This window comes from Grammomys surdaster, unplaced genomic scaffold, assembly GCF_004785775.1.
Source record: "Grammomys surdaster isolate TR1022 unplaced genomic scaffold, NIH_TR_1.0 191, whole genome shotgun sequence".
NCBI classification, from domain to species: Eukaryota; Metazoa; Chordata; class Mammalia; order Rodentia; family Muridae; genus Grammomys; species Grammomys surdaster.
In genome coordinates, this window is record NW_021604636.1 from 1,932,736 (window position 1) to 1,946,318 (window position 13,583).

Sequence of the window (13,583 nt, forward strand, 5' to 3'; positions counted from 1 at the left end):
TCATTCACTGGTATTCATAACCATCTCATAAATCAAAGACTGTATTATGACGACGCTGAGTTGGTTAGTTCAGAATCTACGTTCAATCACATAGGGAGGATGTCTGTGTGTAAGCGTGTTGACTGCACTCAATTGACTTAGGCAAGTGTTTAGCACTCCTCCCCACCACAAACTTCCCTTCCTTTAAAAAAAGAATCAACTTTAGGAAACATGAAAGTAAATTCAAGTCAACTTTAGCATGAGTTAATAGGTCTGGGGCAAAATAAATGCTATTCTTTTATGAAGTACTTCATTACAGGCAAGAACATAAGAAGATGAGAATAAGAACATTTTCCCTATTAGTTATCTTTTAGTCCATACTAAAACCATTATTGTGGTGAACTCTAAAGACTAATGTGTATACACTGATATATTATCTACATTTATTTTTAAAATGCTTAGAAAATTCATGTTAATATTATAGAGTTTGGAAAGTGAATATTTGAAAATTAAAGTCACAATAACATTAGTATAGCCAGAATAATCTAACATTCTCAAACACCTTACTATATAAATGTTGCAGTAGATATTTCCTATTTTCTTACAGGGAAGCAATAAATAATATAACGAATCTAATAGTGTTAAAGCCACAGAAATACATACCAAAATATCTCTTTTATCTTAAATTTCCTACCTCCTTGCTTTCTTCCATATCTGATTCACTGCTGAATTCTTCTGTATTTAAGTTTTCAAAGTCAGACTCTCCAACGGCAATGGGCACGGTCACAGTGAGGCTGGGGTTGTTTATGAATGACATGTAATCACTCTCATCTACCACATACTTCTCCACACTGCTGCCTATGCCACTGGTCGTCCCGTTTCCATCTTTGAGGTAATTGAGGTCCTTGCCTATTTCTATGGTCGTGTGGTTGGAGATACAACTATCTTTCTTGTTATTCAGATCTTCAAGGGGTTTGATTTCATCTAAAGCTTTCTGCTTTCTGACAAAAGCTTTCTGAATGAATTCACGTATCTTCCTTTTAACAAAATCAATTCCCTTCTGCATCCTGCCCACTGCTATCTGGAGGTTGTTCATTTCGTTATCGTCATCTGTGGCAGCCAGGTTGTCTGAGCTGAATGAACTTAGGAGCAAGGCCAAGAAGAGGTTCAGAACCTACAGAAAAGTGGAGGAAGAGCAATCTGAGAGCCTGTTGTTTCCCCTGCTTCAGCCATAAGACTGAACTGTCTTCATACATCCCAATAAAGACAAAGTCTCCCAGAACACAGCACAGAAAACTAAAAACAAACAAATGGCCAGCTGATAGCAAACACTACTCACACTCTTCATTTTGGATTCATTTCGAAGTCCCTAAGCTACTATGGTATGAAACTTCTATACTAACTTATATCCTGGCGAATCTAGACAACTCCACAGTAAAAGAAATGGCTATTTTGGATGCTTATTATTTGAACATACAATCTGTATTTTGTAGGACATTGAATACTTATTGTAATTTGATTTATAGAACTATCCATTTAGATGTGATTTGGCCTCTGCAGCATCGCAACCTTTTTGCTAAATTCAATAAAAATATATGTATCATTAGATCAACACTCCTAATTTTGATTAAAAAAAAACTCTTTTAGATGCTATTAGTTCGCGAAAGACTTACAGATACAATGAAGAAGTGGTTGTTGTAACACCATTGTTATGTCAAATTAAAAATGACGTTTGCAGTATCATCAGGAATCTTTCAGCCCATAGATAAGGCAGGTTACTTAGGAATTAGGCAATGTTGAGGAAATGACTGTCAGCACTTTTTAAATTAGGGTTTCGTTGACACAGCCCTTGATTATTCAAACACAGAATCAAAATAAAATACAGACAGGTCCTAATGTAGAGGTAATTAGTACAAAAGTGGAAAATTATAGGAGATTTTAAATAAAATTCTAGTGTGAATGACATGTCAGGTAAGAGTCAGTGAGAAGAAAGGTAAAGCCAGGGCCATTCTGACCTTCTGTCAATTGGCCTGCCATGGCTCCTGGCAGCCACACTAAGATCTGTCTGTCCCTCTACTTCAGAAATTTACTAAGACATTTATATGACTCTGATTCATACTTGAATTTCTTACTTGGATGAAAAATAGATAAAATAAGAAAAAGTAGATTTAAATACTGTCTTAAGTTTTTGTCTGTAAGAAAATCAAATTATAGTGCCACAGCTATCTTTTGGATTTAATCTCTTAAGGATTATTAATGGAATGTCTTTGTCTATTATAATTTTTTTATCTATCTTGAAAATTCCTCTCATATAATGTCCAAGATTGGACTTTATTTTCTTGTTTTATTTTAATTTTGATCAACATATAATGTTGATATGTATTAGTATAGCAACATTGTAATATTTTGATAGATATACACATTATGAAGAACAACTTTGGCTCAAGAGACATTTGGAGGGTGTGCATATTACAGAAGTCTAAGTCACCTGTGGCTCCTGAAATCTTACGTTGGACAATTGGAAATGAACTGGATACAAAATAACTTTCCCTAAAACATAAAATATTCTTTAGTCAGACAGTCTTAAAACCATATTATCTGTGACTGAAAAGGAGAAGAGTATTTTTAGTACTTACAACAAGGTTCCCAATCACCATGACCATCATGAAGACAGTAAGACACATGGTCTGGCCCGCGACCTCCATGCAGTCCCACATGGTCTCTATCCACTCTCCACAAAGCACACGGAACACAATCAGGAAGGAGTGGAAGAAGTCGTGCATGTGCCAGCGTGGGAGCTCACAATCATTGGAAATCTTGCAGACACACTCCTTGTAGCTCTTTCCAAAGAGCTGCATGCCGACCACGGCAAAAATGAAGACGATGATGGCCAACACCAGGGTCAGATTGCCCAGTGCGCCCACTGAGTTGCCTATGATCTTAATGAGCATATTCAGCGTGGGCCAGGATTTTGCCAACTTGAAGACTCTAAGCTGGAAAATAATAATGTAAGAATATCGTTAATGCTTTGTACTTCAGAAACATCAAAAGAACTATATAGCAAATCTGTCTTAACTGTAGAAAGATGGATTATTCATGTGCCAAAGAATTATATAACAAAAGTAGCAAATATTGTATACACATACACACACACACACATACACACACATCTACATAAGCTTTTGAAATTGTCTTTTGTTATCATTGTTGTTTGCTTGTTTTAACTAAGACATGTAAAGATCAAATAGGTTAATTCACAGAGACACATTTTCAAAGAAATATATATATTATTTAACAACCTACAGTGAATATGAAGATCATGATGTAGGACACACACTGCATACATAGGATAAAAGAGAACAATGAACTCATTTCTTGGAGGGTTTACACAGTTTCCATTTAGCTGTATCTTTTGCTTGCTATAGTGTTAGAAAGTACTTTTAGGATTTAGGTTAGAAGGAGGGTTAAGCTACAGGGTTTATTTTTCAACCTTGATGTCTTCAATAACTAAAGGATGAAGTCATTACAGAGTGTACATATCTCCTTACCACTCTACCTCACAAATTGGTGACACTGGTTTACAGAGGCTCCTGAAGCACCACCTCAGTTAAATAGCGACAGAATTTATTTCTGATGCTTAAGTAAATGTCATCCAGACAGTAGTACATTATTTAATGACACTTAAGTGACTCAGAGGACTGAGTAGCAGCACCAGGCTGTTTAATTCATTCTAAGAGATAATTTATGAAAAGGAGCTTGGTACATTATTTAAGATAGTGTAATGATTCTGTGGTCCCTAGTTCCCTACATTGTAGCACTTATCATGAAAGTTTGCTAAACATTGTTCTTAAGAAATCATTGTCCATATAACCTGTCACTTAATTACTTATAATTGCGTTCTGTAATTCTTGTATACTTCTAGTTTCAAATTAAATCCATAATGCTTGTTGAAGACCATGGAGAATTATTATATAGTTCTAAGGATCTCAGGTCAGATTTGAACTTTGAAATTCATAAAGGAAGTCTCAAGGAGACATCAAATTAAAGTCTTGGGATTAATTGACTGCACAATTAATCACCTATAAGAACTTTTTTTTTTGGTAACGGTACACAACCTTTGTTATTTGAAGATAAAAACCCAGTAGAGCACATACAATAAAACATATCAAACCCTCAGTAGAAATGTGTTAAATGATAGGTAGTCTTGTAATTTTAACAAGAAACCAGTAGTTATGAAATATAGAGATCAAGTGAAAGATAATTCAGTGTTGTCACAATGCACTATAGGCAATGTTTCTGAGAGAGAAGGTTTATTAGCTTCCTGTTCTGGGTGAAGGAAAAATATTCAAGGAGTGTGCTGTCTTTTAATTCTCCTTCATATACCCTGTTTCAATTATTAGCTTCTCAGGGGATAAAGTAAGCTATTCAAGGTCCCAATACAGTCTTACACATGGTTACACAAATCAGATAATTGTGTTGACTATGGTGATTGTAATCTGGATTGACGTGTGACTCCCTTTTTTCTTTTTCCATTAAACCTGCCATTTGATATCCAGAGAGACAAAGAGAGAGAGAGATCATTGGCTGTTCATTGGAATAAAAAGATAATACATTTCTCAAAACTATCATAAAAAACTATATCTTAGAGAAAGAATCCTCTGTCTTCATATTTTAAAAATGATATTATATTTGTGAAATATGTCAAGCCTGTCATTAAGACATAATGAAGAGAATTAAGACATAATAAGCAGTTCAAAAGTATGTATTGATTATGCTAATTAGTTACCAGCCGGAATGATCGGAGAACTGACAATCCTTCCACATTCGCCAAGCCGAGTTCCATTAAACTAAGGCTCACTATAAAGCCATCGAAGATATTCCAGCCTTCTTGGAAGTAATAATATGGATCCATAGCTATTATCTTGAGAAACATTTCTGCTGTGAAGATCCCAGTGAAGACCTATAAGAGCAATGCAGCTGATTACAGAAATGTCTGTTGTCGATAAGAAGTAATGTAATGAACAGTAGATCAATCATATATTCTGGATTTTAAAGGTTGGTTTGTGTTCAACCAATGGATACATTTGCCTGTTTTATATTCAATACAATATATAATTGCTCATTATAATTAAGGTTTTTCATTCAGATAATAAAATGAACACCCTGATTTTGTGACAAAAAATGCACTGGACACACTGTGCTCTGCTGTGCTTGATGTCTCTAGCCCTCTAAAACTTCACCAAGTGTTTGCCCAGAAGCAAGCACAGACTTCAGTTGCCAAGTATAATAGGTTGATCTCTTTTCATGGCTCTGCTGAAGAAACTGGAGCTAAGGAGGCGTCACACAATCTATAATAAACATAGGTATAATCAAGCTACAGTGTCTCAGCCAACTGTAGTAGCTGAATAACTATTAAACTAATCAAAAGCCTAGATTTGCTTAAAAAATTATCTGATTTTATTTTTGGAAGACATACCAATAAACCACAGGAGACAAATTCGAGTCTAAGGCAAGGGTCATTTATAAGTCAAATAGGGTGTTTCTGTGTGAAACAACCTTTCCTCAGGCTACAAAAGGGTATGTACCCAATACGGCAGAAAATGTTGAACAAGGTTCCTTCAGGAACACTTCCTGTTCCACACTTCCTGTTCTACATTTCTTGTTCCATAATCTCTTTTTTTTCAAGTGAACTGTTAAATCAAAATGGTGTCTCTTGAGAAAGTTGGGGAAGGAGGGGCAGAGAGGGAAGGGTTATATATGATATTTAATGCAGGACTTGATATAAAATGTATTCATTGTACATACTTTATAATTTGACTCACTTGAGATCTATCAGAAATAGTAAACAATATATACAATATTCAACTCAAGTCTATGAAATATATTATGCTTTAAGGTATTTGTTATAAGGCTCGTGAGAACTTATTAGCATTTCATATTAGACATGTACAAATATGTATGCATATATACATATATATGTTACACACACTAATATTTTCACTTATTTATTTGTTTTTTGTGTTTGGGGAGCACATGTGTCAAATGATATGCATGTGAAGATCAATGGATAACTTACAGAAGTTGGTCCTCTTCCACCTTTTGGGGTTAAGTGTTTAATTTAGGTCAGCTGAAAGCTCCCTTTTTTGCTGAGTCATCTGGATGGCCCTAATTTTGCTTTTGTTTCTTTCTTTGTTTGCTTTGAGTGAGGTAGGACCTCCCTATGTAGCACAGATGGCCTAGAATTTGAGATCTTCCTGCCTTTGTCTCCCAACTGCTGAGATTATAGGTATGTAATTATCATTATAATACAAAAGCAATTTAGATTCATTTCTAAATCAAAATACACATACAATCTTTGAATCCTTTGTACTGAGTTTAAGTATCAACCTATTTTTGTTGTTAAAAACCAATGCAAAAAATTTGGTCTTTGGTGAACATAGTCAATTAGCTGATATCTTATTTGACAGTGATGCATAAAATTAATAAAAGCAATCTGTAGGAAGATGAACTGTCAAGGAGTCTTACCAAATTCCCAACAGACAGCACACTGCTGAACTGCTCGGTCATGGGGTAGTGCTCCATGGCCATGAAGAGTGTATTTAACACAATGCAGATGGTGATGGCCAGGTCAACAAATGGATCCATCACTACCAAATTGACAACGTGTTTTACCTTTAGCCATGGCTTACAACAGTCCCAAATCAGGCACATATTAGCAAATTTATACCAGCAGGGTGGGCATTTCTGTCTGGATTCTTCAAGTTCTGGGGAGGAAAAAAATAAATACATTCATGAAATCTTTTTACTTTCTCTTTATCAGTCTTTGGTTTAAATTGCAGCAATTCTTTAATAAATAATCTAAAGGTACTTTTAAAAGATAAGATAGTCAGTTGAAAAAGTCAGAAAAAATTATGGGTTTATACTAACAGTAGACAGAGAAAAGCTAATGCTCTCCAGTGTTTCTCAGTAAATATAGTTTCTGAAACTCTACCTGCAGTGCTGATCTTTTAAAATTGTCTACAAGGTTATAAGAAACAAAATGGCAGAGCTTTCATTGCATACACATTCATCTATACTCCACATAGAACAAGGGTTGGTGTGCATTAGCCAAGATACATTATCACAGCTTAGGTGAGTCATGCGGACACTTGGTCTCTTGGCTTAGCTGTCACTGGAGGAATTTTAATGAGGAACATTTAACAGAACCTTTTCTCCATGTTAAAAGCTCTCAGATTAATGATAAAATCTGAGTTACATGGGCTTGCATATTAAGTTCAACAAGTTTCCTGTTCTCTCTATACATCAATGTAACCAGAAAACTTTCTAAAAAAGAAAACAGTTAACTGAATAAAGTGGGGTTCTCATTGTTATCATACCAACACTTTATCAAGTGAGATTCAAGTACTCTTAATAAAATACAAGATTTAAAACAGAAAATTCATTGAATTCATATATTTCCATTGGGTCTATTTTAATGCACTGAAATCTGCAACTATTGTTTCAAATATATGAAATGAAATTTCATGTTAGAAATGTTAAGAGAACATGCAATGCTTTAAAGAAGGATTTAAGCTAAATGGCAATGTAGAATCAAACTTATCTGACAATTGTCCACAACTCTTTTTGATAATTTTCTCTAAATTTAAGCAATTCACAGACCTTCTAGATGATGCTTGTTTTTAGTAAACACTAACAACGTCTTTTGGGAAACTATGAAGTAGTTCTTTGGTAAGACGATCACTTAGCAGAATCTTCAGTGGGAAAAGATACCAAGTTTGGTGGATTCTGCCAATACCATTACAGAAAATTACCTGCTCTGCTAAACATGTGACCACCTCTTCTTAGCACTCAACAGAAGGAAGCTTTCTTTGTTCATTCCATGGCATGTGGTCTCTGGCCAGTCACTTTAGCACTATTGTAGCAACTAGGGCATTCCTCCACCATGATGGAGCTTATAGTGAAGTAAAATTTATAAGGGAGGTGGCAGCATAGAAAATGGAGAGTAATGGTGCTAGATATTTGTTCTGCTAATAAACATTTGCTACTTATTTATGCAATAAGGTCAATCACTTCCTTAAATGAATTTATTCTTTACCGCTTTAGTGGAATTCTGTTAAAGCTAGACATTTCAAATTTCCCCTTGGATACTGAAATTCTTTAAATGAACATTTTATTTCCATTCCTTATGACTTGTAATTTGGTAAACAATAAGAAATGTTTTAGTTAAGTCAGACAAAAAAATCCCATAAATACAATTATCATCCACTTTAATTGTTTATTTTATATATGCATTATTACTTTATAGATGCATTAGTACTACCAAACAAGTTTATGCTCACACAGGAAACAAAAACATTATATAACTTGCAACAAATAATAGAAGAGAAGCTGCAAATTTTCTATCTATAGTCTATTCGAATAAATTCCATTTTTAATTTATACAAGCTGTGATACAGTAGAAAAGAAAAGCAAATAGCATAGCACAGAAAATAAAAAACAGAGAAATCAGAGAAACATTCAAAGGGAAAATTCAGCAGGTGCTGATGGTCTTGACACTAGGAAAAGTCGGAGCAAAGTTGCTTTTATTTCTAAAATAAAATCATTCAATTATTAATTCTGTGTAAGAAGATCTCCCACTTTGGAACAAGCGAAGCACCCAAGAGGGGACTATAGCCACTCCTCCATCATTCCTGTGGGGGTTTCCCATCTTAGAGTCAGCAGCAGTTAAATTAATATCCTTTCTTGCATCTTAATTCCTTCAGTGATTTTATCTTATACCCCAACATATACATTGACCAAAGTGCATCTATGAAACATCTCTATACAATTCTGCGTTCTAAAATTTCTTTTGTTGATCGTTAATCGGGACTATGCATTACTCTGGGTAATGAAGAGTTGGCTGTAGTAGAAAAGAAGGAAAGCAAAAGTAGCCAGCCGCATTAACAAGCCTGGTTTATGAGAGGGAAGGTGAACCAAATTTGAGGAGAAATGACATTTAAATAAACAGATAATAACAACTAAGAAACAGCTCAACCATTACGTGAACAAGCAGGACTATATCAAAGTAGGTTTTACTATTCATGTTATGTGCAGAAGATTGCTGCCTATTATTTCTGGCCATTGCCACATTCAAATTGTTCACACGAAACTTAAAAAAAAATTATTAGGCTCCCATCATAACCAACTCCTGGAGATGTGTTTCCACGGAGGAAGTTGTGTATGCGTTCATTCTAAGCACTGGATGCCAATTCGTTGACGAATCCAATTTGTAATGGTTTAATTTTTCCCTTCTGTTACTCCTTACATTACTTCGAACTTAACACTACTAGAAGTGCAAAGCATGACTGTCAGTTTGGACTTACCCTGGCTCCTTCTCTACTTCCTGCTTTGGGGAGCAGCCATGCTGCTGACATCGGAAGCAGAACCACTGGCCCCTTCCTCTCAGTGGTTTTGCTATGGCAAGGAGCAGAAGACCAGAGACTCTTCAAAAGATTTACCTGGAGGGATAGGGAGGAGCAAGCTACTGGCAGCTGGGGGGGAGAAGGAGTGTGAGCTAAGCAGGCAAGGTTGGGGAAGAATGGACTTGAGTTTAATATTCCATTGAAGTCAACAAAAAGATCAGGACTCTATGAAAACCGGGTCTTATACCAGTGTCTTGTCCATGATGACAGACATCTAGTATGGTAATTTTTTTCTGGTTATGATTTTCAGGCTTCTGATACTAAGATCACGAGATTTTTGCATTGTAACTAAAAATACACTTTCTAGGAATCTACCCAGTCTCAGAAGAAACTATTATTGGGAAGGGAGATATATACTGGGCAGAGGGCCAGGGAAGGGAAGAGGAGTAGTGGAGATATGAATAAGATACAGTGTGTATGTCTATTAAAATTTGAAAGGAGTTTTAAATGATAAAGTCATGCACACACTCATTTTCTCTTACCCTTATGCTCTTTTTTTTTTTTTTGCTGTCTATTTTGACTTCCATATTCAAACATACTTTACTTTTACATATGTGGGGATGGAAATCAGGGAGACTTGTAAAAGATGGAGAGATAGATTACATCTTATATGAAAGTAGGCAGGAAAAATAAGGACGAGATGGACAACAAAGAAGGGGGTTATACATGAATACATTTTACACAAATATATCTTCCACGTATTGAAGTTGCAGCCACTGTTGATTTCACTTAATATAAAAAGGAAAAAGAACCACATGAGTTTACAAAAGTAGCATAATACAACAAATAATAACCATAGCATCTGTTGACAGTCTTCAGCATGCAAAGTATGGGGGCACTTTGCATGTGTTGTCTTATTTAACCGTTATAACAATGTTATGTTTGAATATTACAGTCCACATTTTAGCTGAAAAAAATGAAATTCAAATCATAAATTAGTACATTTAAACTGTGACAGTACCTGGGAGTGTTGGGATCAAGCTGTTCTCCCAACTTTTATTTTGGTACTATGAAACCCAGCCTTGTAAATACTATGTTATCTATTCAGTTATAAGCTTCAAACAAGGTAAAAGCTGATATATTAAGATATTTCCTCAGTGATGAAGAAAGACAGAGAAACACAAGAGAGAAAGAGGAAAAAGAAGAGAAAAACAAAAGCACAGCTCTAAAATTTTGAACACAGCTTCAGTGAGGCATGGCACCTTAATTCACGCTTTTATTTATAACTCTGGTTGAGTCAACAGATTTCATAACTTGTGTTAACGTGTTATGTTTTGTAACTTGTCAAATTTGTTAGCACCATAGTGATAAGCACCAATCCGTCCACTGTTACTAATGTCACCATCAAGCTTAAAGAGTCTAGACTGTAAGGTCTGGAAGTCTTATTCCAAATGTACCTTGAATTTGTAGCAGTTTCCAGAAGCACGTTTGACAATCTACACAAAAGTGTCAAATCCATGTGCTATGTACCAATTTCGCTTTACCTTTTAAAAGATGTGATGATGTAGTACTGGGTTGGGAAGTATTGTCTTGAAATTTAGGCGAGGGTTGTCACATCATTAACAACCTACTGTCAAAGAGCAATGGTGGGGAACTTTTGACTTACCTTCCATAGTGTTGGTCAAAATGCTGGCCATACTCATTGCTCTTTGCCTTGATGTAGGGTCTTCCAACAAGTCCATAGAAACATGGTAAGAGCTGGACCTCCTCTTCCTTATTTCTGTTTCAGTAGTTGTGCCCTGAAATATCAAAGTTCCAGATGACAAAATAATCACTATTCTTGGCAGGAAGAAACCACAAAGCACCCCAATTGTACATGCTACTTAACCGAGAGTTCTACATGCTTCCTCAGATGTAAGGAATGTCTTACATTCTCATTGCAGTGGTAAAAAACCAAACAAAAGCAGCATAAGAGAGAAACTCTCTTTTGACTCATAGAAGTTTCAAGTAGGTACAGCCTACATGGGAGGGGAGAGATGGCAGCAGAAAGGGTGGCAGAAGAGGGGCCTGGCTTGTCACACTCATGCTGTCTACACTCAGGAAGCAGGCAGTGAACAGAAAGTGGAACCAGGCTATAATGCCTCAAATTCCATCCTTGGCAACACAGTACCCTCTTCTGTTCGCTACCCATTAAGGTTCTACAACCTTCCCAGATAGCACCATCAGGTAGGGGCCAATAATTGGGACATATGAGCCCACGGTAGGCATTTCATATCTAGACCACAATAGCTCCTTGTGATATTTCTAGAATTATCATATTAGGACTGTTTCTGAAAGTCAATAAGCCCTTCACTCTTCTGTGATGCCAGCTTTCTCCATGTTAGAGATTTGGCTTGGAACTACCAAAATTGCTATCAACTTTATATACTCAGGGCATCTCACTCATTTCAACCTCCAGCTTCAAACTGAATACCTTTTTCCTGATGTACCCCCACGTTCAATTTTTGGATCTTTACAGACAGGTGTGAAAAAACATCATTATCCAACATGCGTCCATAATAGTTCCCTTAAAATGTGAACTGAATGTAAAATATTTTCTTTTTTTTTTCTTTGGAGACAGATATCATTGGACGATATCCATATTTAAAAAAAACCAAATCTTAGTTAACCTATCTTTTCATCTTATACTTATGAAACAGATCTATTCACAGATGAGCTACTTAACGCATCACAACTCTGGAGACATGCCAATTGGAATGTTTGGATGTTAGCAATCACATGATGGCTCAATTCTTTCCTGCTCTAAAAAAAGTCTCTATGTTTGGAGGTAGGTAAGAACATATTCCTACTTCAAGACACCAAACATGGTGTTCACAGTCACACGACAAAGGAAAAGAATCTCAAGGATTTCAAAGGCAGGTCTGAGTGACTCAGTAATAAGGAAGCCACTCTAAGTTCTGTGAGTGTTATTGCTATTGCCTAAATAGCAAAGTAAGTGTTGCTTATGAATCCGGACATTACGAGGATGTGAGCAAGGACCATTACTGCTGTGTTTACTCATTTGTAGAACTGTGTCCTTCAAAGTCATTTCTACTCAACTGATGTTATCATGAATGGGGATAAAGATCCGTGCTACCAGCTCAGATTAACTGCAAGGAGTAGTTGAATCAAGGAGATAAGAGAGAATCCATCACTGAAAATAAAACTATTGAAGTAAAGATGAGCTTATGGAATGAAAATATTTACCTCCTGAAAGATGAACCTTTTAAGAAAAAAAAAAAGGCAGAGGCCACATTCTGATCATTCAATCTCTTCGCTTTAGGCAAAACCACATTCAAACTCCAGATCTATGTAAGTTTTAATGATGGATTTCAAAGTCTCTAAGGATGTTACCTGGCTAATTCTTCTGAAGTTTGTCTCAACAGAATTTATGTGTAAAGAACAGGAAATAGTGTGCCTTGCTTGGGACATGCCATTTGCTTGCTGTAGTCTGTTTTGCGTTCACATGTCCCCGTTGTCAATGTGTATGTCCCTTCAGCTTCTTCCACAGGACAGAGTCCTGTCCCAAAACATTGACTTCATGGCTGATAGAATGCAGATTGGGAATTCACATCTTACCTGGTTACAATAGGCTTGGCGACAAACTAAGTCCAATTGATCTTTGTGATATAGTCTATATTCTGATATGGTAAATGTATGGTGACTCCTGATTAATGCCATGGCAGTTCTGATATATAGATTTGCAGTTATATTTATGAAATGAAATTGAGTGTTTTACCCCAAGGGTAACAATATCTGTTATGGGCCTACTTCTCTATTCAAGAAACATGTGGACTGTTTCATAAGAAAGATATTTCCTGGCCCCTTCCTCTGCAAAGCTTCACTCTGAATAGTTCTGGGTACAGCCAGAGAATTTGGATTTTCCATTTCTGAGAATCACCTGAGAGGGTTGAAGTATGGCTTAAGAAACACTGTATTTTCTTTATCTACTCATCAAAACCGGTAACATTTCAGCATGACACAAATCTATTAGAGCCGGGATTGAAGGAGCTCAGTGGAACAGCGCCTGCATTACATGCACGGGAACTCTGCTTCCGGTGACCTCATCACCTTCCTTCGCCAGTGTTTCCATTTCATTAAAGAGCTCATTCATATCCTAAGGCATTCAAATCCCAAGGCATTTGATTTATTTGTTTGTTTTAT

General features: G+C 36.1%; 1 protein-coding gene across 13 annotated transcripts in view; it reads right to left on the minus strand.

Moving 5' to 3' along the window:
• Scn2a (sodium voltage-gated channel alpha subunit 2) overlaps positions 1-13,583 on the minus strand; it is a 79,071-nt gene that overhangs the window by 33,745 nt on the left and 31,743 nt on the right. For all 13 annotated transcript variants that reach the window (XM_028769113.1, XM_028769111.1, XM_028769109.1 and 10 more), the window contains 5 exons: positions 11,047-11,179; positions 6,505-6,743; positions 4,766-4,939; positions 2,616-2,972; positions 674-1,153 (listed from right to left, as the gene is read on the minus strand). In XM_028769113.1, the coding sequence (XP_028624946.1) occupies positions 674-1,153; positions 2,616-2,972; positions 4,766-4,939; positions 6,505-6,743; positions 11,047-11,179 (1,383 nt within the window). The remainder of the gene's footprint in view (positions 1-673; positions 1,154-2,615; positions 2,973-4,765; positions 4,940-6,504; positions 6,744-11,046; positions 11,180-13,583) is intronic.